The sequence below is a fragment of the Desmodus rotundus genome, chromosome 1 (assembly GCF_022682495.2).
Source record: "Desmodus rotundus isolate HL8 chromosome 1, HLdesRot8A.1, whole genome shotgun sequence".
Taxonomy (NCBI): domain Eukaryota; kingdom Metazoa; phylum Chordata; class Mammalia; order Chiroptera; family Phyllostomidae; genus Desmodus; species Desmodus rotundus.
The window spans coordinates 43311304-43338709 of record NC_071387.1 but is presented as its reverse complement, the minus strand read 5'-3'; the positions used below and the strand labels follow the sequence as shown (position 1 = coordinate 43338709).

Here is a 27406-nt window from a genome sequence, read left to right as displayed (position 1 = left end):
GGCTGGACTCTGATTCCGGCCAGCGCGGGGAGGGGAGGGGCGGGGCGCGTGCCTGTGCGTTTCTGCTCGTGCTCGTGCATATGCACATGCACAGGCACATGCACTGCTGGTCTAATGGTTCCAGTTCTAGGACCACACTTGGAGAATCACTGGGTTACCGGTGAAGAGTTTCACGTACTTTCAAAGCATCTGTATTAGGTGGATGGTTAGCGGCACTTAGGAGACCCTGAGCCTTTCTTATCTTTGCTGCAAAATTACCAGCCTTACGTTCAGAGGTTACATTGGTTTCAAAGGACTCCCTTACTCAGCATAATCGGTCGTACCTTGTCCTTGCGACGGTGGTCATGTTTGTGAAAGTAGTGCTTTCCTAAGAAATGTGGAAATACGTCATTTTTTGGATGAAAGGAGAGCTTTCCGTATTGCAAGGATTCTCGGGGTAGCTGTGTGCTCCGTGTAACTCCAAATGTTGAGGAGGTTGCTATGGCTTTAGGGAAGCTCTTCAGTTGAATAAAGCCAGTTTGAAATATATTTTAATCCGAACAACTTTATAATTGTTGGCTTTTCCATTTGTATCACCTTTCCAGTTCACTCACTTTGATGATTGGTTTTTTTATATATGGACTAATTTAATTTGGGGGACATAAGGTTTACTGAGGTATCATAAACCTCAATAATCATACCTACAGTAAATTTACATACATACAGTAAGATTCACTGTATCGTTCTATAAGTCGTGAAACTGCATGTAGTCATAGAACCACCTCCATAATACATGTATAGAATAATTCCATCCCCTCAAAAAAAAATCCGCTAGTGCTGTCTTGCGGTCAGCCTCTTGCTGCCTCCCCAACTGCTAAGGATTTCCTGGCCTGTGTTGCCTGTTCTTGAATGTCCTGTAGATGGAATAGTACAACATGAAACCTTTCTGAGCCTGGCTTCTTTCCCTCGTTATAATGAATTTGAGATTCATCCCTGATGAATTGATCAGTAATTTATTCCTTTGTATTGATGAGTAGCATTTTATTGAGTGGATGTACCAGTTTGTTGATCCATTCATCAGTTGTAGGATGTTGGGTTGTTTCCAGTTTTGAGTGATTATATGACTAAAGCCACAATAAATAATTCATGTGCAAGTTTTTGTATGAACATAAATTTTTATTTTTCTTGGGGAAACTATTTCGGACTGGGTCATATAGTAAGTGAATGTTTAGTTTTACTATAAACTCACATACTCACCATCACTGGGTATTGCTATTTTTCCTTCATCTACCCTAACAGATAAGTATCTGTGAAGTCTTTAATTGGTACAAATGTCCAGGAGCTGCTCACAGTGGCAGAGCCTCAGGACCCTATAAAAATGAGACCCCGCCTCACATCTGCCTCAATGCAGAGCTTCACAGCTCACCCGTCTCCCCTCTGCCGTTGGGCCAGAGATGCTTTGCTTATGCCCCGATCAGGGCTCCATTTTGCAGTCACTACCTGCAAGTGACCCTCGAAATCCTCAGCAGAAACCCAGACAGTGACAACAAAGCATCTCTAAACAGCTAGCAGCAAAGGTAGTTTTTTAAAAAACTGGCGTGACAGGGCCGTTAACTGTCCTGAGCACACCTAAGTCCTTTTCACATGTTTGTAATGCTCACAGTTTTTACACTCAGAATCTTCCTTTTAAAGAATAAAACAGGTCATTTAAAATGCTGGAGTGCTCAAAATGGCCTCTGTTTATGATAAAGTATTGGAAATTCTGACTCGGTTATGCTAAACAGATTTTTCTAAATTTGGGGGGAGGAGGAAGCCTTTTGAAATAATTAAAAGAATAAACAAAGGAACAAAACATGGCAGTTACATTAATACCAAAATCAGACTAATTGGAGATTTTCTCATTTAAATTTAAGTTGATGGGAATATTTGAATGGAGATCGCAGAATTCAGGGTAAGTTGTTCTATTTCTGCAGAATGAGAGCATGGAATGAAACTGGGTTTGCCCCTTGGTGGACATTAGAATCACCTGGAAAACTGTGTAAAAGAAAGTGCTGACGCCCTGGCCCAACTCAGTCCCTGCGAGTTAGAATCTCTGGGGTCGGCCTGGGAGCCTGACGTCAGGAGGTGTTGAGGTTGCTGTCCAGTTCTAATGGGTGGCAAGGGTTGGGCGTCATCGGACCTACGGCAAAAATGTACTCTTGCAGCCGTACTTCTAAAAATGTTTCCTCTGATCAAAATATGTCCTGCTTTCTGTTTGTTTCCAAGTATGTGGAAATGCTTCTAGTTGCTAAGACGATCACTAATGAAAAGAATATAGACCTCCATGCCCGCTCTGAGTTCTCTTCTCTCTCAGCCTCTCTTGGACTCTATTCTGTGTGTGAGTGACGTGGATCTTACAAAAGCAGGTGGAGTAGCTTAAACATTAGACAGTAATTTCTTTCAGTTTCTCCAGGAATTACTTACAGATGGCTTTTAAAAACTTTTTAAAAGAATAGCTGGCTATAAATAGCAGTAGTAAATGTCCTTATCTGAGGAATATAGTACGAGGATTATTTTACATTAAGGACATAATTATTCATTTTGGGCAAAAATGGATTGAAGACGATCAAATCCTAGTGCCATTTGCAGTTCATTCTTAAATGATACATATTATAGGTTGAATGGTGAACCCAGTCCTTATTTGTAATATATTAATATGAAAAATTATTTGAGTGCTCTTGAGAGAAATATTCCGATTCAGAAGAGAGGGCATAAATTTTAAACTGGCAGTTCATACAAGGTGGGGGTTGTCGGAATCAAGTCAGAACGTTATCTCTGTGTTAGCAGAGCCCATTTTTTTTGTTCACTTTATCTGTAGTATCTTTGGATCAGTGCTTTGCACATAGTACACACCCAATAAATTAGTGTCTAGGCAGGCTGTAAAAGCATAGAGTAGAATCTAGAAAGTGACATTCAACAGGAATGTAAATTTCTATCAGTTACACTTAAGATATTAAAATAAAGGCTGGAGGAGAACCAAATTAAAAAAAGTTTTTGAGGATTTTTTTTTTAGCCAGCCAAGTTCATCCTGCTAAAATTTTTTAAATTTTAAGTTATTTCTATTAGAAGTACATTGCCAAGGGAGATCATGGGATCAGAGACTCCATCCTGGCTCCACTATTCCTGGAGCTGAGATGTGTTGTGTTCTAAGCTCCAAGTGCTCTGGGGAGACATGACAGATGCTGGCTTATCTAGGGGAAGCAACCCTGTGAAGGCTTATCGCATGAGAAAAGAATGGAAGAATTTGCATGTTCAGCCAAGAATGGGGAAGACCTGGTTGGCTGTCTGGCATGGGTTGGCTCTGTAGGTCAGGACCAGGAGTGGTGAGTGGATTGAGGCTGATTATCTGGAGATATTTCTAACAAATGGGCTGCCCTAGACAATACAGTGCTCAGTGCTCTGTGCCAGTCCGAAGAACAGGCTCCTGCATCCAGTGGGGCAGTCAGATTAAAATCCCGTTTTCGTCTTTTCCAACTCTGAGATTCTATAGTTTGCTTTGAGGCAGAGCTCATGCCCCATGAAATGGGTCAGACTATAGATATTTCACCTGCACCTGGGAAAACTCAGTGTTTACTTTATTTGCTGTGTTTTATGTTTCCTTGGCAAAATTGTTATCTGTTTCTTGCCTTCTCAGAAGTCTCAGACAAGATGTTTTTGATTACCTGCTTTTAGAATAAACTTCAGGGACCTAGATTCTCCTACAGTCTGCTGATCAGGTAGCTTAGGATAAAATAATAGGGCCTCATATTGGTGAGGTCAAGAAAGTGGAAAAGGGTGGGGATATTTGAGTGCGTCAATAGAATCTCATTGGGCGCTACAAAACCCTTTGAGTAACTTGTAAATAAAATCAAAGTGCTGTGACTAAAAGAAGCTTAGGTTTTTGGAGTCAGACCGACCTGGTTTGAAATGCTGACTCTGGTACTTCCTCACGTTGGCATGTTACTTAACCTCTCTCAGGTGTAGACTCAGTTTTCTTGTCAATGAAATTAGAATAATAATTCTTCATTTCCAGGGTTGTTGGAGAGATTAGATGTAATGTAGGAAATCATGAAATGTCAGCTTTGGTTATTAGTGGTATTAATCACATAATGGCTTTGAATAGATGAGCCATTTATTAGTTCTGTTTTGCTGGGCAAGACGCTTAATCTTAGACTTCATTTTGTTCTGGGGATTAAACAAGATAATCTTGTTTAGCAAGATAAACAAGATAATGCTAACAAGGTGCTTAGCAGCGTGCCTGGCCAATATGAAACAAGATTATTATATTGGTTGTTCAGCTGTTTGGAAATACTAAACTAGATCATTACATTGGTAAAGCTATTTGGACATTGATACCTGAGTACTCAGAGAGACCTGACAGTTACGAAGAATAGAGGCCCCAGATAGTCTGGTTTCATTGCCTTTGCTTCGCATGGATGTCAGGAGGTACTAGTTCTACCTTGTTTTAGTTTCTGGTTACTTCTCTAACAAATAACCACAAACTTAGTGTCTTAAAACAACACAAATTTGTTATCTTATGGTTCTGGAGGCCAGATGTCCTAACCTAAAGTCAAGGGGTCAGTGAGGCCGTGTTCCTTCTGGAGATTCTAGAAGAGAGTTCACTTCCCTTGCTTTCTCCAGCTTCCAGGGGATGTCCGCATTCCTTGGTCTGTGGCCCCTTCTTCCATCAGTCAGAGCCAGTGTCACAGCTAAAAAAAATCTCTCTCTCGGACCTCTGCTTCTGTTATCACATCTGCTTAGACTTTGCTCCCTCCCTCTTATAATGGGCCTCATCACTGATTACTTTGGGGCCACTTACGTAATCCAGGATAACCTCCCTATGTCAAAATCCGTCTCTTTCACCATATAAGGTGCGGTATTCACAGATTCTGGGGGTGAGAATGTGAACATTCAGTGGGGGCAGGGACATTATTCAGCGTACTTCATCCCTCCTATCTTAGAAAGTTGCCTTTGATATTACAGATATTATATATTTTTTCTTGAGCATCCTGATTTAAAGAAAAATTATTGCCCTGGCTGGGTAGCTGAGGTGGTTGGAGCATTGTCCCATACACCAAAAAGGCTGTAGGTTAGATTTATGGTCAGAGCACATACCTGGGTTGCGGGTTCAATCCCCGGTCGGGTCATGTACAGAAGGCAACTGATCGATATTTCTCTCTCACATTTCTCTCTCTCTCTCATCAATATGCATAGCCTTGGATGAAGATTGACAAAATACTTTTTGTAGTACTTTTTCTCTGAATTCATGGACTCTCATGCCATTCTCTATAGAATTCACATGCTGAGCCTTAATCTAAAGGAATTTAAAAAGAAATCACAAGTATTCTCTGAGGAACTGACCTGAAACTAAAGTCTGAGGGAAGACACTTTTCATGTCATTCTGAGGTATTCCATGGCCCGGTGCAGTACCATCTAAGATGTTTGGTGCTAGATACTTAACTTATAATGCCCCTTGAACTTCACCGTGAAGGTGTGCCTTAAAGATACTTTCTCACTAGCGTGAAGATACTGCTGTAAATTCCGTGGGGTTGGTGGTAGAATTGGAAATAGAGACCAGGTTCCTGGTATCTCTGAGGACAGGAATGAGCTCGATCTTACTCTCAGATACTTATCAACACTTCCATTTTTTGCGTCTGCTGAAGGTAGACAGAAATATCCCCAGAAAACCAGCCCCTCTGTACAACTCTTAGGAGCACGCTCTTTGGACAGTTGAGATCTCTGGGTAGCTGGGGTTTTATGTTCTTCCTGAAAAACTGTTTGTTTTTGTTTTAAGCATCTTTTGGAGGAGTTAAGAACATATGCCCTGGAGTTAGGCCATCTGGAATCAACCTGAGCCTCGTCTTCTACTAGCTGTGTGGCCCAGGGCAAGATCTTAAACCTTGGGAATTCTGCTTGCTTTTGTGTAAACGGTAATAATGGCGCCTGCTTCCTATTATTGTGAAGATACTGTGCATCAATGTAGTTTGTGCTCCATAAATGTTAGAGCATCAGGTTTCTGCATTTCCTTGCATTCTAGTTTAACACTTTAAAATGACTTCAGCAACCTTGTAATAGCACTTTTGTTATAAATATCACTTTTGGTCAGTGATTCCAACATGGGAAGGAACTAAAATATACAAGGCAGATTTGGGTGATTATGTGGTTATTGGTAGTAAATTCTTAATTTTCAGATAAGTTTACATGTGATCATTACATTCATTTTTCAACATTTAGTAAACATAAAGCATATGATACATTATATGTCAATGTTATATCACCGACAGGGTTATAAAGAGATGAGCAAGAAACCCTCCCTAAGGTTTAGAGACATGCTCACTATTACTTTGATTTTTTTTTCCAAGGGCAAGGGCCTTTCACTCATTTATTTATTTGCACATTTATTGGATGTGCCTGACCCTGTTAGTAGGAGATAAGGCTAGTCCAGCAGTAAGTAAAATAGAGATCTCTGCCCTTAGGGAGTCACATTCTAGTGAGGGAAGACAAACAGTAAATGGGCAAAATAAAGAGAATATGTAATATGGTACGTGATGATAAGTGTTAAGGAGAAAAATAAATGATGGGAAGGGAAAATGGGATTTGCCAGAGGGGGTGATGGTGATTTAAAGTTGGGCGGTCAGAGAAAGCCTCCCCGAGAAGGTGGCATTTGAACAACCTGAAGGTACTGAGGAAGTGAGCCATAGAGGTTTCTGGAAGAGCATTTCAAGCAGAAGAAACGCAGGTGCAAAGGTCCTGAGATTGGGAATGTTTTGGTGACTTTGAGGAAAGCAGTCATGGTCACCTTTGCTTTGGTTCTCCTTTGAATGTTGTAAAGTCAGGAACACAGAAGGCAAATTGTTACCGTTGTTTTAACATTCACAGGGAAGCACAAAGGAGGAATCACACTTATCACTTCAATGAAAGGAAACAGGGTATCCAGCGCTGCCTCTGTAACTTAACTTTCTGTCTGAATGAATTTAACAAGTGGAAGTTTTGAACTTGTCAGCTTGGGCGTTGGATGGAGGTTGATCAGCCAGAACCTCCTGGGTGGTCTTGGTGACTTGGTTCTTCCCTCACCTGAGAGGGTGTGAAGAGGTGGGAAGTGGAGGATGGCTGCTAGCCCCAGGTACCTGGGTTCTTGGGTTTCCCAGTCTCCAAGTCGTCCTGCAGCTGGGAGAGCACCAGCAGTCAGAACAGGGGAATCTATGACTTTTGGAATCATTGTTATTGAGATGTGACTTACGTCCCCCCCAAATGCAGCCACTTTTGTGTAAAATTGGATGAATGTTGATAGTCCGTGGTGTGCTGATAAATACCAAACAGGTGGCTCTTCAGAAAGAAAGAAGCACGAATTTGTAGCTTTTGCTGATTTTTCCTGATGTGAAAATACTTCCATCGTTGTTGATTTCAGGTTATCTACGTGACATCATGGGACAGGGTGTTGGGTAAAGATGAAATTGGATCTCACAAGGCTGTGAGGAGGAGCTGATTCCGGCACACCCGGCACTTGCTGCTGATGTTGTTACCACCGCAGTCAAGATACAGAACGTTCCCGACACCCCGGGTTTCTCCGGGCTTTGCCCAGTCACTCCCCACGCTATGCCCAGCTTACCCCTGATCTGCTCTCTGCCGCTGTAGATTGACCGCCCTAGAATTTCATGGCGGTGCAGTCAGACACATGCCCTGTTTCGTGTGTCAGACCGATGACTGAGATTCATCCATCTGACATTTACTAGCGGTTTGTTCCTTCTTGTTGCTGGGCATTCCATTACATGGGTACGCCATAATTTACTTCTGCATTACCCTGTTGATGGACATTTGCACTGCTTCTGGTCTGTCATTCAGGAAGCTGCTACAAACATTTGTGTGTGAGTTTTTGTTTGGAAATGGGTTTTTATTTGGGGGTGGGGAGAAACCATTAGAAATGAAATGTCTGGGTCATGAGGAGGATATATGTTTCATAAGAAATTAACAAATGGTTTCCCAAAGACATCGAACTATTTTACACTCCCACTAGCAAAGTATGGGAGCCCAATGCTCCACAATCTCATTAGAACTTGGTACTTTGAGTTGTTTAAATTTTGGACATTCTGGTGTGTGTATGGTGCTGTTGTGATTTTAATTTGCATTTGAGTGTCTCTTCATGTGCTTGTTGGCCATCTGTATGTCTTATTTTGTAATATGTCCATTTAGATTTTTGTCCACTAAAAATGTTTATAGGTTGGAGGTAAATAACTTTTCAAAAAGGAGTAAAGAATTTGGAGACATCTGTAAATTGGAGAGGGCAAGAAGGAGAACAAGGCAGACTAGCAGCCCGAGAAAACTGACATTAAGGTGGCCACAGTGCCCGTGACCTTGGCACTTTATAACCAGGGTGACTAAATGTCCCAGTTTTCTTGGGACTGCCCAGTTAAAGCAATAAAAAGTCCTGCATCTCTGGAAACACACGCTTCCTGGGCAAACTGGCATGGCTGGTCGCCGTACAGAACTGTATACAGAACTAGCGCACCCTGTGCCGGGAGTTGAGACTGGTGATGGTTTTCGCTGCAAGCCAGGAGGGACTGTTGGTGGCGCACAGATTCTGAAAGGCCACACAGCTCCTCGTCAGGGGCAAAGCCAGGGTTAAATGTGGGTCTTCTTGCTCCCAGCCCTCTGCTCAGAAGACACCAGCCCCGAGATAAGCCACTTTTGAGATAAGAATTTAGGGACACAGGGAAGGTTCCCTCCAGCTGCTGGGGGGTGGGGGGAACCCTCCAATGATTGTTTTTTGAAATTACATGCACTATGGACTTATTTATTTGGCTGAAACTTTAATTTTCTAATCAACGTAGTTGTCCTGGGAGGAACTAAGACATAGAGTCTTATCAATCATTTGCACCTTAGTATAAAATAGCTTATTAAAAAAAACCTTACCTGAGAACACAGTCTGGTTTGGGAAAGGGCAGTGACAGGAAAAGTTTGGGTTGTAAGGCCGAGAGGCTACTGTGAAAGAAGAAAGAGCACAAACACTTGACAGATTTGGAGGTGAAAGGTGAACTTCATCAACTTAGTGCAGTGCATGGAGTTGTGTCGCTAGGCGGGGTGTTTGTAGGTCATCGCACAGAAGAGGAGCTTAAAGAGCCAAAAAGGAGTGGATATTCTCCTTCCTTTGTGTGGTGTTAAGGACAGAGTCGAACTTGGATTTATTTGCTGTTGATTTTATACTTCACATATGCTGACGGTTCCTGATTTATTTATAAAGTATCCCTATGTTAGTTATGTGCTGTTCCTTGTTTCAGCCCTTGCTGCTCTTGCACAACATGTAAACACAGTCATCTTTGGGCTTGCGTTACCGCGGAGGAGCTAGATGGAATGCCTGCTTACAGATAGACTGCTCTGTTTTCATACCCTGTCTTTCTTGTGAGTAACTCCCAACATGTTATGACATTTTTCTTCTTAATGTTTATTAAATGCCCTCAGCATGCTCAGTGCTCTTGAAAGAATATGAACGACACAATTCCTGCCAATGAGAGACATGCATATTAATAGATGAGATACATAAACATGCCTTTAAATATATATGAAATCCTGGGAGGTGACAGGTTATTTTGTTTGGATGAGGCAGAATAATTGAACGAATGCACTCTACTCCTTACCTCTTGTCTTGCCAACAAAACGAAACAAAGCAAAGCAAAGCACAGAGATGTCTCAGCCTACAACCTTCAGAACAGTAAGCCTGGAAGAGTTGGTACTTCAATTCAGGCAGAATTCAACCGTTTTTGACAAAATTAACTTTATTTCTGTGATTCTCATACCAAAGATTTTTGAAACACATAAAGCTCTAATGTTTGTAATTTTAGCAATTCAAGGAATCTGATTTTCATGTCATTAATTCATCAGTCTTTTCTCTGAGCCTACTATGTGTCAAGCCATGTGCTGGGAGCTGGGAACAAAGGGTGACTAAAACAGATATGTCCCTGCCTCGTGGAGCATGCAGGTGGGGACACCTACGTGAAACAGGTCGTTGTCCTGATCAAAGCATAACTACTGTGATCTGTGAGGTGACGTGGTGACGGAACCTGGCCTGGTCTGGGACGTTTCGAATACGTCCTCCTTGAGGTGAGACACTGAGGATGAGGAAGAGGAAGCCAGGTGGGAGAGTGGAGGTAGGAGAGGATTCTGTAGGCAGATGAAGCAGCTGCCGTGACCCAGTCCCAGCAGTGACAAAAGGCAAGCGTGGCTGGGGCCTAGAGCACTGGGAGCAGGTGTGATGTGCGGAGAGGTTGGGCAGGGAGGCTGGGCCAGGCCACGCAGGCCCTGGAGGTCAGAGCAGGACAACAGTGGTCTGTATTCACTGTGTTCAGCAGAGCATATGCAGTAGTTCCTGGTGCAGCATGAACGTTGATATAATGTTATTCTTCTGATTTACTTTTACAAGTGTATTCATTAGTCACATTAAATGTTAACTGTTACTACTTAAGAGCAAAGGAAAGCCACTAACGGGTTTTAGGCCCGGGTATGACACATGCCGTAGCCAAATTTTGTAACGGTATTCTGGCTACTGTGCGGAAGGCGGATGTGAGAGCGGAGAGCGGTGCAGGCGGCTCTGAGAAGACGCAGCAGGCGTGCAGTCATCTGTCTAACAGGACGCCAGGACAGACCCATCCAGCGGCCCGTGGTCACTGGGGCATGAGCACTTAACTTTGGTACTCAGGAGGTACTTAACTGTGAGGGTCTCAAAGTTGTACAAGATTGTGTAAATGCATAGCTAATTTTTCAGAAGTTCTGACCTCTTCAGTTTTGGATATGCAAGGGAGCCTAAAACTGAATCTACTACTTGGCCTACTTTGGAAGGCATTCAATGTAGACTATTGAGTAGCTTGTAGACTCAATCAGGAGGGCCAAGCTTTCCGAAACGGCCCCCAGAGCCATACCCCAGAATGGGCCTCCACGAGGGCTGCTGCCCCTGCCTCCGTCAGGAAAGGTAGGAATGAGGAAGCTACCCCCTGTAGCTCTTCTGCAAGCTCTTACCGACGGAACAGGATGTGTAAACGCATGCCCAGAAAGCAAGCAACAAGACACTAACTAAGACCTATGCTACAGCTACCATTACACGTGCCTCCAAGGGCGTGCCCCGTGGTGCCATAGTCTGCCTTTGGTTGGTGGAACCTTAGTCACGTTCCGAACCCTAGCTTCACTGAGGTTAGCTTTTAGCTCTGCAGCATGGGAAGACTCACCAGAAGGATGTTGGAATGTCTCTTTTGAGCCCATCCATAGGATGCACCATGAAACTTAACTAAATTCACCCTGGTGCTAGATATTCAACAGAGGTTTACATTTTCCCACCTCCCAATACTAGCCTTCCACATTTGGGCGCTGTCAGAACCTCAGTAGCCTTGTGTACGAAATGGGAGGTAATGGTGTGTATCTTCTAGGGCTCTTGGAGGAATGAAGTTAAATATGATAACCTGCCAAAGAGCAGTAAGGTGCCTGGCATAAGGTAGGCATTCAGTAATGAGACATCACTCCATCGGTGGGCACCATTCTATAACTCCACAAAGGGAACAGAGTCCCCGAAAGGTGGAGATGCGGCGGGCCTCACTGCTATTGGGAGTTAGTGGCCTGAATAGATGTGGCCCTGTGCCCGTCGCATTGAGCTTTGGGAGCGTATCTGCCCCTGGAGAAGTAGGTGGGATTGGTGTTTGTGCTGTGTCAGTCGTGAGCTGGTTTTATTTCTTTCATTGTAATTAGTTTCATTGTAAAAATAATGGTTGCACATAAAACATGAAAAGAAAGTTCCTGTTTTCAGTTGCTCAAGTGTCCTTCCTGAAGTATCCTGTGCACAGAAGCATAAATGGACTATAGATTCTTCTTTCTTTGTCCTACAAAAATTAGGTCAGATTAGATACCCATTTTGCACATTCATTTATTTATGACTGCATTGGAGAGCAACTCATTTTTAGTTTATGTAGAACTAATCACCTACTGATGGTAGCTAGTTGTTTACTTTTTTTTTTTTTTTGCTTTTACAAAATTTGCTCTAATATCCATTCTTGTATTGGGTTGACCAATAAGTCCATATGTTGTTTTAAAATAAAAGACACATTTTTCATTTTCATCAATAAGTTTATTGATTTGGATATTTTGGGTATGTCAGCCACCTCCCACATGGTTTAATATTGATTGTTATCAATTAATGTTTCGATTTGATGGCTCTCAACTTCAGCAGGTCTACCCGACCGACCGTGGAGCCTCGTCCAGCGAGAAGTCTCCAGCAGGAAACTTCGCAAACCACTTTTGACCCATTCGATCAGTCACAGCACCTTCTCCATTCACTGCACAGACCTTTTTTTGTGTTTCAGTTGTGTTTTTACCTTTCTTGAAATAATAAAGCATGATATGCTGAAAATGTTGCTTATTTTCTTCCATCTTCAACATTAAAATGGCTACACAAAAATTCACCAATACTGAGAAGTTTTGTTTTTTAAATGCATGCTGATATGCCAGCTGTCACAATATAATCTAACGAAGTTTTTTTAAATGAAGTTAAAGACAACTAAGCACTACTAGAGCCATCTCACAGGGAAAAAAATAACAAAAACCAAACTTTTTTAGCCAACCCAGTACATAAGTGACTATATTTGTAGAGTAAATTTTTAGATCTGGGAAGGGTGAGTCAAAGATTAGCTACTGTGTATAATTTTACTGATGTTACTGACTTGCTCTCACAGCCCTTGTCCCAGGTTAGGCTCTTTACCAACCATGTATAAGCTGTTTGTGCCTATATCCCTGCCAATAGCATATCACCAACTCTTTTGACTTTTGCCAATGAAATAAGGGAAGTAAAGAGGTGATACCAGGGTAGGCCAAGAGGAACCCTAACTAAGGAATGGGGGGGGGAGGGATTAATTACAGGGGAAGAGGTGACATTTATAAGGGAACCATTTACTAGGTACCAGGCACTGACTGACCAGGCAGTTCAGCTGTTACTGGAGTCAGTCCTTATAATGATACTCACCCATAAATATTATCCCCCATTTGACTATGATGCCCAGTCTCTGTCTACTATACTTCGGTGTTCTTTTTTTTACGTTTGAGGGAGCCATGGCCCAAGAGTGTACGTGGTGTACCCAAGATCCCAGAGCAAGCTAAGTCAGAACAAAGGTTCCATTTTCTGCCTTTCTATATGTTACATCAGGCCACTGGTCCAGTTTGTACCAGTGAGGCCACAAAGGATCTGAACATGCCATATTTTGTCAAGTATCATGCATACTTTTTTGCCCAGATTTTTGTGGGAAAAAATAATGCACATTATACATGGGTGGTACTAATTCCATTTCTATATAAATGTTTTTAATTCTTTTATTTATGATTATGTGTTAAAAGTGTAACTCTAGAAAGCAATAACAATATATGCATAATACTACCCTTGAATATAGTTGCTTTTGTTTCTAAATGTAAATATATACAAAATTGAATTAAAAAATTAAAAGATTTTTTTCCTGAAAGTTTGTGCCAAAAATGTGGGTGTGCATTATATATGGGAGAGCATTATACATGGCAAAATATGGTATCTTTAGGGTGCATTTCATCCATAGTTTGAGCTTAATAGAGAACTTGAATTCCCTCATTTCCTATAATCAGTTAGGTTCCATGATATTTGAGTGGACACGATCTTAAAGACACTGGTAATTTTCACACTGACGATAGGTTTTGTGTAAAGTTCTTCCTCAGCGATTCTAAGTTCCTTTCCACAGGAACTACTATTTTTCCCAAGAAGCACTCTTGGCAAAACACTAAACTTTTGGGGTTTTTAATATTTTCTTATAAAGTATTACACGCCCCCTTGAATTCTGCCCTTTGTCCTCTGGAGTCTTAACACCAGCCTGTCTGCCCCTCCCGGAAACACGGTTGGAGCCCGGGGCTGGCAGTGGTGCCCTCTTCCTCATTGTTGGCTGCTGTTTCAGAGTCCAGGGCTACCGAGATTACAGGTTTCTGCTGCGATTTCCTTGTCTTTTATTCCATATTTGTGTTCAGAGTCCAGGATCTTTTCTCTATACATCTGGGCAGTTTCCACTTGAATAAAAAATGTGAGTGTGAGACATCAGACCTTCAAATTTAATGAGGATTAGGGACATTCAATTAGTGCATCAAGTCCCAGTGGGGAGATAACTCTTAAATGGCACAGAAATTAGGTTGATCACCCTTATCAGCAGAGATGGGCAATGACTGAGAATGCGATGGAAACAGGAGAATAAGAAATAAACGTTTTATCTGGAAAAATTAAAGTGGGCCAGTGATTGGCAAACACCCTGACGACGGTCACATGCTTTTGGGCAAAGCCATGGTGTTCTGGAGAAAGAGCCACTTGATGTACTTACTGCATTTGCCCAAAGCAAGGAAAGTGTCAGGACCAAGGACGGGAGTTTGAGAGCTGCAGTGATCTTAGAAATGAACTGGCAGCCCAAAGTCCAATTTTATAGAAATGGAAACTGAGACACAGGAAGTGTATGTGATTTAGCCAAGAAGCCGCCTCTGGGGAGTGTCAGCTGGACCTCGAACCACACTCTCCTGTCTTTATTCGTTGTAATTGTTCAATTTCCACTATGTGATCACATTTCATAGTCTTCCAGAGAATACCGTTGTTTGGGATTTAGTTCATTTGTTTTCCTAAAGTGCACAGGGACTTACTTTCAGAGCTATCCTAAACAAAACTCACTGTTTTGTACTGCAGAAGGGAGTAGCCCTGACTGGTGTGGCTCAGTTGGTTGTCGTTTGGCAAACCCAGAGGTCGCCAGTTCAGTTTTGGGCCTGGGCTGCGTGTACGGTTCCCAGTTGGGGCATGTACGAGAGGCAACTGATTGATGTTTTTCTCTCTCACATCGATGTTTCTCTCCCTCTCTTTCTCCCTCCCTCCCCCTCTCTCTAAAAACAAATATTTTAAAAGAGAGAGAGAACAGGGTACACAAACAATAAGCCTAACTTGTTAAAGAAGTGGTTGAGATGAATTGGATTGAACTGTTTTTGCACAGGAAGCTTGGCTGATTAGTGGAAGGCATGATCTTTGTTTTGTTTTTGAAATGGCCATTCAACTTTTAGTTGTGCAGTAAATGAAAAATGCTGTGTATTTATACTGTCTACTGAAGTCAGGAAACAAACGAAGCCGTGTTTTCTTTGTGAATGATCAACTGCTTGGGACTTGTTTCAAATAAATGATATAAATAATCTAACAAGGTCCTTCCTGTACATTTCTCAGAGCAAACAGAATGCAGCGTGTTCTTATAACCAGATAGCTATTTGACTTTTTCTCTTTCCCACATTTGGATATAGATGGATATAGAATTACTTAAAATGCTGCATATAAATTAAACATTAAGAAGGAGCTATGGAGGCTTAGCTGCCCCGTTATAATCTTCAGTTCTGTAGTCACCGCCTCAAGGACACTCCACTTCATATCGCATGTCCTCCCTTTGGAAAGTGATCACCCAGGTTCAAGTAACATTTAAGCAGAGCAGGCAACTGCATAATTTATGGGCCTTCTTCTGTTTGGTGGTGTTATTTTAATTAAAAACAGGAAAACAAGACTTTTCATACATTAACTCTCTTGTTCTTTCCCTCCCGTCTTTGCAGATCGGGGCCCTGAAGGACTATTACCACTTCTACCACAGCAGGACGATTAAAAGGTCAGTTCTCTCGAGCAGAGGAACCCACAGTTTCATTTCAATGGAACCAAAGGTAAGAAGAACCAGTTGGGCGGGGACCAACAGGCCCAGCTTCTGCATTTTTCATTGGTAATAGCACACTGGGAACCGATGACCAGCATGAAGGCTCAAATTTCAAGGGTTGTCATACTATCCTTTGCCAATGTCTTTGCTTTCTCTTCAGACAAAAATAGGCAATGGCTTGATTTTTTTTTTTGAAGTGCCATTATTATTCCAGTTGTAGAATAGCCTGAGTGTATTGTAAGTATAGGTTCTCATGGAGAGATGAGAGGAATGTGTGCAGGAGAGATAGAGGTTGATTGAGAAGTATGGAAGAACTAAGAATACCACATACTCCTACCTATTTACATGCAGATCTGAGGCTCTATCTGAACTCATTAGAGGGGTCTCCTGCAAAACCCTTAGGTCAGCTCTTAGGCGGCCATGAACCCTCACAGTTTCAGCTGGCATTGAGAGAGCCATACTCTCAGCAGCCCAGGGACAAGACTGTGTCTGGGACAACAGGAATGCTGAGCACAGCCGGGATGGGAGCTGGCTCCTGCCCTCGGGGCTCATCAGGTATCTTTCTTCCACGTTGTCGTTGTCTTTACATTAAGTCCGTTTGGGTTTTCCAGACAACGTATCCCTGGGAGAACCTAGGAGGAGATAGGATGTGTCCAAGTCCTCCCACTCCGTTTTCAAGAAATGGAACAGCTTTAAACTGGGCGGTAGGCAGCTGAAGGGTGTTAGGGAGTATATAGACTAGTATATATATAGACTAGTCGCTGGAAAGTGGAACTCTGAGGGGGAGTTAAATATCTGTCCTTACTAAGTTAGAGGAAGGGCCTGACTCGGGCAGAGAACTGTTTGGCCTCCCAGATGTGGCCAGTGAACAGAAAGAGTGGCTGTCCCAACCTGCCTCAGTTCCACTGTGGGCTTGCTTTGTGATTTACTGATTAGGAAGGGATATTTTTCCCCATTATGATTTGGGTTTGCCATTGGAGCTTATTTTCAAATAAAGTGGTGAACAAGTCCCTGCCAGTGAGCATAGAAGTCCCACCTAGAGATTCTTCAAAATTGTATTCCTTTTTTAAAGCAACAAGGTCCCTGTTTGAATTAACATGCAAATCAGGTTTGCATTTTGGAGTCCTGCCCTCTGTTGTTTGCCGTGGTTCACCTTATTTAATTTTGTCTGGAATGCTGTCACAAAATAGTCCTGATTATGAAGTTGTGTCTTGAAAGTGGTTAGAAAAAGCCCATCTCTCACAGACCCCAGTTTTCTGTGGGTTACAGGAACTTCCCCTAATCCTTCCACTCTGGTTGTCTGTGGGTTGTAATTTCCCCCCCTTCTACTCTCTTCACAATTAAATGTTTTTGGAAAAGCAGTCTGTTATGATGTCCTTGAATTAGCTAAGCTTTTGAAGCAAAGTCATGTTTTTTATGTTAAGTAACTTTTTTGAAGCTTTCTAGAACTTTAGTAATTAAAACAATTCCAACTCCAGACCTCCTGTGCATCGTCAATGTGAATTTGAAAAAACCAAACACTGGTTGGTTTGGGAAGTAAGAACGGAACGTAAGGAGATACTACGTGCACGATGAAGGATTTACAGAACGTCGAGCTATCCAATCCTTACTGTTATCTGGGAGATCTTGGTCTAAATTTCTTCTTATCTCAGCGCATTAAATACCTGACGTGGGATCCAGGAGAGACCTTGGATGCTGGGACACACCGTACCTGGAATGTAGGCCCTTCCTCACCCAGTCCAGAGGAGCAGCGTCATTTCAGGCCAGCCCTAGGGGACAGGCGCAGCTCCCCTTCCTCCTCAATAAAAAGAGCAACCCAGGGAAGAACCCCATCTGAGTCTTCATTCTGATGCCTCCTGCCTGTCATTCACACCCAGCCATTTATACAAGAGGGTCACAGTGCTACCAACTTTTCAGAGAGAGTACCGCAGATTGGGGTTTGCCCACAATATCTCTCAGATATTTCTATTCTTTAAGTCTGTTCATTCATTGGCCATATCTTGAGCCCCTAGTATATGTCAAGTCCTGTGTTAGGTTCTGGACATCAGGAGATAAAGCAGTATCTTTCTCAGGGAGCTCACTGCAGGGCTTCCTTCCCACAGCAGCTTTCAGGGAGACCCAGGATGTTACAGTGCTTCTCAGTGTTGGGGGTAGGGCGCAGGGGAGATGGGGTCCACCATGTTCCTTCTCCTTCACCAGCGCCTTCCTCAAAAAGCTCAGACCAACTTAGGTTTTTTTCCGTTTTAATTCTGAAAAACTTTCTGCTTACCGAGAAGTTGCAAAAATGTTATGAAGCATCCCTATATGCTCTTCCCCGATTCCTCAAATGTAGACATGTACATTTTGCCATATTGACTTGATTATATTGTATCTGTTCTATTTACACACACACACGCATGTGTGTGCACACATGTATATGTAGGTATATATGTATATACATTTTTTCCCTAAAAATGTGGAAGCAAATTATAGACACGATGCCCCTTTAACTTTAAATATTTCCCTGCATATTTACTAAATCCAAGAACATTCTTTATATAACCAGCAGTACCACAGTTAACCCTCTGATAAAAATCTGGACGTTAACGTCAATATTATTATCTAATCAGCAGATTTTATGCAAATTTTGCCAATTGTCTCTTTTCTCAGCCAGGATCACATTTAGTTTTCATTTTGCTTGAGTCCCCCTTGTGTGCTCAGTCATCCTTTCTTCTGTTTTTATTTCTTTTTCTTTCATGAGCTGTAACTTCTTTGAAGATTGCAGTCCAGTTATTTCGTAGCCTATCTAATCGGACGATTAGGTTCAGGGTTAGCAAGAACACCAGGGACGTGCTGTGTCCTTCTCAGTGATTCAGATCAGGAGGAGCCTGGTGTCGATTGGTTTTTCACTCATGATCTTCACTTTGCTCACTTGGTTTTCTCTTCTTTAAGATAACTGTTTCCCCTTCCTAATTCATTATTAAGTGTTCCATAGGCAGATACTTTGAGACTCTGCAAATTTCTAGAGGCTGACTTTGTATTTTTCACTCCCAGCCACCCACTGGGGATGTAAAGCAAGTGTCAGAAAACTGGCTTTCTTAGGCAGGTCTCCTTTTCTTTAATCTTGGGGGTGTGTGTGATTTGGGGTGATGGGACCATGTGGAGTGGCTTGGTGGGAAAAAATGGCAATGTGTGGAGCTGTTTTTGATCGCTATTTTCTCAAGAAATGGAAAACACACACACCAAACAGATCCTGGCTTTTACTTGCTGTAGTAAATGGCATGGCTTCTTTTTCCCCCTGCCTTTGTTTTTACTTAGAGGGTCCTAAAGAAGGAAATGCAAAAGTAACAACATTGTAAGAGCAGCCCTCCTTTGCTAAGAAAGCTCTGTGGTCAGTTGGGGCACATGATCCAGGAGAGCAAGAATAGCCTGGTTCCCGGATGTCAACATTATGTTATGATTAGCTTCTGAGATGCCGGAGATTCACAGACGTCAAAGACAGCATCACTGGTATGGTGAGGACGGTTTTGCAGATAGTGCTGGTACAATATTGTAGCAGTCAGACCAGTGAATCTTACAATTTTCTTATCTATACAGTCTTTTTTTATCTGACCAACTTTTCTCCAAGAGACGTAAGCTAAATTCCAGAAACAATAGTCTTGAGTTAATATGCTCAGAAGCCTCTCACTAGTCTGTTTAGAAATCTTTGCCCTGTTCTGTGGCATTTGGGTTGAAGAGGGTGTTCTCCATATGTGTGTTTTGGAATGGAAGTGCTTTATAGCTCTTTAAGCTACCAGTGCAGACCTGGGTGGGAGCAGGGGAGATAATTGTCTTTCATTATCCTTCTCACCCAGAACAAAAAAGCCAGGATACTAAATTTCCTACTACAGTGGGCTCTTTAAAATAAAACAAAACAAAACAAACAAACAAAAACCCCAGAAGCTGCCATGAAGTTAGGCGCCTGTGTCCTATCCATGAGTAGCTACGTAAGCACAGCTGCTTCTGAGTATTAGATTTATCTTGAAGGGTCTGGCTTTCCAACCTCTTTTCCAAAATATTTTCTGTCTTCAAATCTACTTGCAGGTTTCCCCCCTAATCTAGGATAGAATCATGCCCTGCTGTGGGATCAGAGATGGGCACCTCTCCTATCTTGTTTCTTTTTAAAGTTCTTCTTCAGTCAACTCACCTCATCACATGGATGTGAATGGCTGTGTATCCCAATGATGGAAAAAGCTATACATACAATATTATTTACTACAGAATCATAGGCTCCTTAGAATTAGACTGACCTCTTTCCTATCCAGTGCTAGCATACTCTCCATCACACGCCTAAGAGGAATTTTTTCAGGTTTGTTAAGCATGGCCAGTGACAAAGTGTACCGTACTGAACAAGGCAAACATTTCTATAATGGAAGAGATTTAACTCGTTGAGTTATAATCTGCCCGTATCTTCTATCCATTGGATCCACTCTTGCTCTCCAGGCTTAGGTGTAACAGCTCTGTAAATATTTGAAGCCCCTCGCTTGTTCCCCTAGAGTAGCAATTATCCCTCAGTACATGTGGCTCAGAATTAACTGCAAGGCTTTAGCTGCCAGAGATATGGCCTGTTTGTTACATTTATACATAAACCTTTTCCTCTGAAGAGAATTTTAAAGCAGAGCATTTGTAGGATGACAAATAAAGGGGTCTAGAAAAAGAACAGAAGGAGAGAAATGAAGTGATTGGAGGTAGTGATCAGGATCAGAGGAAATCAGACCTGTGAAAGGAGAAAGGGGAGTTCAAGTTCCTCACTAGTCCAGGTTAGTAGCTATTGTGCCAAAGATTCGATTTTCAGATGACTGGAGTTTCTCTTTCTGCCTCAAGAGTGAAGGACATGGGACAGATGGAGTATGGGGGCACCTGTACAAAGCAGTCGTGTTCCTGAAAAGTTGTGCAAATCCACTTCTTATCAGGCAGATCCCATCCCCATGAATTCACTTTGTAATTTCGCAATGATTTTATTCTCCACTGCTGATTGATCTGTGGAGACAAACAGCACATTAGTTAATTTCTTTTTCTTAACCCCGAGCTAAGCCGTTTGGACCTTTGGAGGTAAAGAAACGTTATCTAGTTGTACATAAGTGCTCAGACAGTCTTACCTGGCTCCCCTGCATGAATCGCAGCCATGCTTTTATATTAATCCAGTTCCGCTTGGCCCGATGCAGCTGCAAATTCTGTTTCACCCTGACTTCCTCTCACCCCACCTGCCCTCATTCCAGCTGGTGCTCCTGGGGGCTGCTTTCTTTTTAGCAGGTTAATTTCCTGCTCTTCAGTTTTAATGTGATAAAAGCATAATGGTTGGACTTTGTTTTGTGAAGTGCAGTTTTACAATGTGACATTCCAGGGCTTGTGCTCATCCAGCCCGTGGGATGAGCCTGGTGTGTTGAGGTGGGATGAGAGAGGCTGTGTTCCCCCAGACAGGTACCTGAGGCTTTGCGTTCTCGTATATGTCATAACTGGGTGGTTGTACATTTCCCTCTCAGCATTGCACCAGTAAACAAAAGTAGTTCCCGAATACCTTGAATTCTTCTGGAAGGAATGTGGGCTTGGATCTGATGATGAGCAGAAAGAACGTGGACATGGTGGCCAAGGGGCTAGTTGGGAGGGTCTCTCTTGTTCCAGGCTACTTTCTTAAACACCTATTTACCAGCTATGAAATGCAACTATTACAATTTTCTTTCTTTAGTTTTTAATAGCATTTCTGCATCTTCAAAACCCTCACTAGAATATATAGACACCTGGGTGAAGCATTTTAGCCATAAGTTTGTGAGTTTTGATACATTTATGGTAGCAAGGTAGCTAGGAGTGTGGAGGGACAGGAGGAGGTGCGGGTTCCACCATCTTCTTCACCTCCCCTTCGTTTCTGTCTAGTTTCCAACCTCCCAGTTGTCTGATGCTCTGAAACCAGAGTCCGTTTGTACACTGCTGGGTTATCTGACGGGAAAGTTTGGGTCATGACCCGAATCCCTTATAGTCAGTAGTGAATTAAAAAAAAAAAATTCTCAGCTACTTTGGAAAGGTTGCCAAATCTTTATGAGAGAGCCCTTAGCAGTAGTTCATTTTGAAAGGTTATAAACCCATATGCCTACAGTGAGGGTGCGGACAACAAGGATGAGGGAGATGGGCCAGATATAAAATAATGGGGCACGCGGGAAAGTGCAGAGCCTTTTGTGCGTATGAGGGAAGAGATGCCACCAGCTCTCCCTGTTGTCGTCCTGTGGGCAAGCTGGCTCAGTGTTGGCAACCCAAAAGAACTGGCATGTCTGGGTTTTTACATAACATTTCCCAATTTTAAGTGTTGCAAGTCATTAGAAAGTTTTAAAATATTTGTGTGGACTTATGAAACACGTCCGAGGGGAATCTCAGTTTGTGCCCCCTGAGGTGGCCGTGTCAGGAGAAAGGAAGACATGGAAGGTGGGTGTGAGCACTTGCGTACCTTTGCTTTGTTCTCCCCTCACCTGTCACCTGTTCGGGGGGGCTCAGATGTGATCATTCTCTGTAGCTTAGTTTCCCAACTGAAATACAAATGTCTCGTAGGAGAAAATAATAGGCTCAGATTATTTAAGTTCTGAAACGAATGCTGCTGTGGGTGAAGAGGAGGTGGAGGAGCTCCTTCTAACTTTTTTTTTTAATGTGTTGTCCAGTTTCCCACTGACACCTGAGACAAACAGTCTTAACCGAGAATGAAGGTTGGAGAAGACAGGATGAAGTCAGAGGACAAATGTCCAGTAGAGCAATGGCCACGTGAAAAGAGGAAGAGGGATTTGATGGGGGCGGGGAGGGATTTTACATGTTATTTCAGCCACTTGAAGGAAAGGTGCTACATGTAAAAGCTTTGTTACTTGTTTAGTTTATGTGATACCTCTAAGATGTCAAATTCTAAAAAAAGTGGGTTCTGGATCTAGGCAATGTAGGGTAATGACAACATTCTAAATTTCTAGATAGGGTTTGCGTTAGTTTGGATTACTTAAAACAGAATACCATATACTGAGTGGTTTATAAACAATAGGAATTTATTTCTCATAATTTTGGAGGCTAGGAAGTGCAAGAGCAAGGCGCTGGCAGATTTGGTATCTGGTGAGCACCTGCTCCCTGGTTCACGGGTGGTGGTTTTCATGTTTCAAATTCCCATGGTGGAAGGAGCACGGGAACTCCTATCCCATTCACTGGGGCTCCACTCTCACAACCTAATCACCACAAAAGCTCCGCCTCCCCATCCCATCCCATGGGGGGTTAGGTTTCAATTTGTGAGTTTTGGAGGAATACAAACATTCAGCAGGTCTTAAGAAGGGAATTTTGGAACCACAGGTTCTATTGAACCTTTGGGGAAATTAGAATAAAATTAGTAAGCAAACCTAGTGAATAAGTGAGAACAGCAAAGAAAAAAACAAAACAGCAACAACAACCAAACCCAAAACCATGTTGCCTCATTTTGAAGAGAAATTATACTGATTCATGTGTTTATTATAATGAGTGCAAGGGTAAATAAGAAATCCAGCTGAAGCATCAGCATACAAAAGGCCTGATTTGTTAATAATGTTGTGGGCTTTGTTTCTCTGCTCAATTCTGCCAAATGTCAATCAATTCTTACAACATAAAAGGAGGCAATGTGATGCAGGAGAAAGAAATTTGGATTTTGTTTCCTGCTGTGGTCTCTGTAGGGTGAGCACTTAACTAGTCTGTCAGTCAAGTCTTTTTCCATTGGACTCATAACTGTTCATGCACGTACTTAGAGAAATATATGGTATAATAGAGTGTAATGAACTACATGTACATAAAGATCAAAACTATAGGTTAAGTTCTTAAAACAAAATAGTAAGTGGCTATTAAAATGATGTTATAAATCTATACATACCAATAAGAAAGGTATCTAAAATAACATGTAAAAGTAAAAAAAAGCAATATAAAAAGAACATATGTGTTCGCATTTATGTTAAAAAAAGCTGTGCATAGATGTGTGGTTGTAGCAGGGTAGGTTCGGAAGGATACACAAACACATTTAAAAACTCTTAATTAGCCTTCCGTACGTATGATGTTTTACAAAACTAGTTATAGTGGAACGGCTTTTGTTGATGTCACCAACGCTTTGGTATTTCAAATCCAGTGGATACACGTCTGTTTCTCACCTGACTCTACCTTTTACCTGACATGGTGGTCAGTCATTTTTGTCCTTCTTGAAAAATGACTCTCTCGGTTTCTTGGGACCACATTCTCCCAGGTTTTTTTCCTGCTTCTCTTGCACCTTCTGTTGTCTTCATTGATGGCACCTCCTCCACCTCACCTATAAAGTTTGGAAAGCCCAGGGCCCACCCTTTTCCTGGTATCCTTGCTTTAAATTTATCTCTCTTTCTCTCACATACCTTACTTTCTCTAATCGGATGTCTAGTAAGCATCTATAACAAAACGTGACATATACAATACTTTTAACTCCTACTCATCACCGTGGCCCTCAAGCCTTTTCCTTCCCCGTAAATAGTACTATGATTTATCCAGTTGCTGAAGCTGAGATTAGAGCCCTTTGAAGCCTTGATTCCTACCCTTTTCCTTATTTCTCTACATGGAACCATCAAGAGATCCTACTGCATTCACCACAAACTTTATCTTGAAGCTGTGAATCCGTGGACTTTCTTGTCTGGCTCTGCCACCAGCCTGGTTAATCCACCGTCAACTTTGACCTGGACTGCAGCAGCTGCCTGCACTTCGCGCTTGTTTTTGCACAGCGATTCCCCACACTGAGTGAGCTTCTTAACATATAAAAAGATCAAGTCTTTCAATGGCTTTCCATTGACTTTAAAGTAAAATCCAATTTTTTTCTTAATGATATTCCAGGGCCAACATGATCTGGCCTCTTCCTGTCTCCTTTATTTATTCTTCAATTTCCTCCATTTTGCTTATTTCACTCAGCCACAGTGGTCTCTCTCTATCTCTTGAAACACTAAATTCTTTCCTGTGTTCCCTTTGCCTGGAATGTATCATATTTCCTTTGGTTTTTGAAGGGTAGATAGCGTCTCCTCCTTCACACATCAAAGCACATGTCACGTCCTTTGAAGAACCTTCTACAATCACCTTTGCTAACTAAAATAGAACCTTCATTTCATCTGTCCAGCTACTCTAATATGTTACTTTTGTCTTTGTTGCCTGTCTGAATTCAAAACCACAGTGCTGCTTTGTTTGGTGGTTGTTGGTCTTTCCCATCCAGGATATACACTCATTGGGGCCAGAGCTCCATGCATCGTGTTAACTGTGGTATTTCCTTGACTTTGAATAATATCTGAGCCACAGAAGACCTTCAGTAGAGGAATGAGTGAATTAATAAATAAATGAATGAAATTTTTAAAAATAATTTTTATAGGAGAATCAATGATGAAGACAATAATACAACTAGCAACTTTAATTTTCTCTTAATTCCCTTCAAACATAAACCATTTTGTGGTGACATGCACAGTACTGTGTTGCTTTAGTGCGGACACGGGGGCAGCCAGCGGGAAAGACACTGTGTGACCAAATGAAAGAGGCACATACGGGACTGGATACTTGCATTCTGGTCTCGGCTTCACTACTCGGTTCCTATTAGCATGTCACTCCTCATTGGGCTCACTTCACCTATAAAACCATGTCGCAGATGAACTATTTCCTAATGTTCCTTCCAATCCATTAATTCCCCTCTTGAGCCAACGTCACTTGTGATTATACTGTTGATCCAAGTTGCCCAGCAAATGTGCCCCTTTTATATTCTCTGTTTTTGTGTCTTTTCAAACTTCCTTCTTGTACCTTTCTGCCTACAACTTAGAATATTTTTTCGCATATTCAGTTCTCCCTCTAGACATTCTTTTGCCTGAAAGAGCTGATTTTGCAGTTAGACTTGAGATTAACCTGGTTATTCTTGAAACAGATACAAACTTTACCTCCTCAGCAATGCTCATGGTAAATGAGGAACACGCAATATTGCTGCTTTGTTTTCGTAGTACATGCCTCTCCCTGATACAGGAGCCTGATAACGAGACCAGTAATTACTATGACTGATGTTCGTGAGTTCCAGAAGGCAGTTCTGAATCGCAAAAAAAGTTTTTCGGAAACAATAGAGCAACTTTTAAAAAGCCTGGCTGTGGAAATTAGGAGGTAGAAATATAGTGGGAGGGTGGCGGTGCTGGTGGAGATGGGACATAGACAAGGCCAAAACTAACATTAGATGGAATCAGAGATGAACACAATTGATGAAAATTTTTGGTGGATATGTATATATTTTTTAATCCATTGGCAAAGCTAAGCAAGCGTTTTCATGTATGAGTTTGTCAGGCTGCCATGTCTCCCCCCCCCCCCCCATAAAGCACAAAAGAACAGCAGAGTGAGCAGGTGCGTAAAACGGACTGAGTCCCTGGGGCACATTGGCCAGGCCCCAGCTCAAGGGCAGCCTTTGCTCTAGATGGAATATTACAATAATGTCCCTTAAGGTGTGGCTGTGCTTTGCAGACTCATCCCTTCAGCGAGCCAGAAGCCCCTTTTCAACCTGTATGTCCACAGAGAGAAAATGATGAAAATGGAGACTTTCTTGGAGGATTGGGGAAAAAATGGATTCATTCCTTAAGGCGGGAAAAACTGAAATCTCCCAGGAATGAAGTAGCATGAGAGAGAGATCTGGAGTTCAGCATTCATTCGCTTGCTTTCTCCATGGATAATTTTGAGCGCTTACTGCGTACAAGGTACTGAGCTAGACACCAGCGATAAAGCTAAAAAAGCAGACCTAGTTATTGCCCTCACAGAGCGTACCATCTACTCCAATGTAAAGTCCAGGCCCAAAGCAAAAAACAAAACAAAACATTGTTCAGCATCAGTTCCTGTGTGCGTTATGTGATGTGCAGCTTGTTCTGACTCCTGGGGACCCTGTGAACCGGTGATGTCCAGGCTGCCCGTCCTCAGCAGGCCTGCTCAGCTCCTGTAGACTCCTGCCTGTGCCTTCTCTTATGGGGTCAGTCCATCTCATATGTGGTCTTCCTCTTTTCTTACTGCCTTCTGTTTTTCCCAGCGTCACCGTCTTTTCCAAAGAACCCTGCCTGCTCATAATGATGTGCCTGAAGTAGGGCAGCTTCGGTTTTGTCATTTGTGCCTCTAGCAAAGTTCAGGCTTAATTTACTCAAAGACCCACTTGTTCGTCTTTCTGGCATAATCATAGAGCTCTCCCCCAACACCATATTTCAAGTAAATTAATTTTTTATCCACCTTCTCCCTCACCGTCCAACTTTCGCATCTCTGTATCACAACTGGGAATGTGAGGGTGTGGATGGTCTTAGCCATGGTCTCTAATGCCACATCTTTGCTCTTGAACTTTCCTGATTCTGCCATTGCTGCCTTTCCAAGTGTCAACCTTCTCTTGACTTCTTGGCTGCTGTCGCCATTTGAATTGATGGCTGAACCAAGGGAGGGAGAATCTAACAGTTTCAGTGTCTTCATTGATAATTAGTTTCTATACCCATACCCAGTGTTAGCCACACTGTAAAGCTGAAACTTTTGAAGGTATCAATTAATATATTTTTAAAAAGCTTTTCACTAAAATATCTCAAGTTTATAGTTATACCTATGATTGCCAGATAAAAGAACAAATGTTTAGTATGAGCATGTTCCAAATACTGCATGGGACAACTTATAAAACATTATTTGTTTTTGTGAAATACAAATTTAACTGAGTATCCTGT

General features: G+C 42.2%; 1 protein-coding gene across 5 annotated transcripts in view; it reads left to right on the top strand.

The window, feature by feature from the left end:
- PCSK5 (proprotein convertase subtilisin/kexin type 5) overlaps positions 1 to 27406 on the top strand; it is a 421805-nt gene that overhangs the window by 25806 nt on the left and 368593 nt on the right. For all 5 annotated transcript variants that reach the window (XM_053923627.2, XM_045191544.2, XM_045191524.2 and 2 more), the window contains exon 2: positions 15604 to 15708. In XM_053923627.2, the coding sequence (XP_053779602.1) occupies positions 15604 to 15708 (105 nt within the window). The remainder of the gene's footprint in view (positions 1 to 15603; positions 15709 to 27406) is intronic.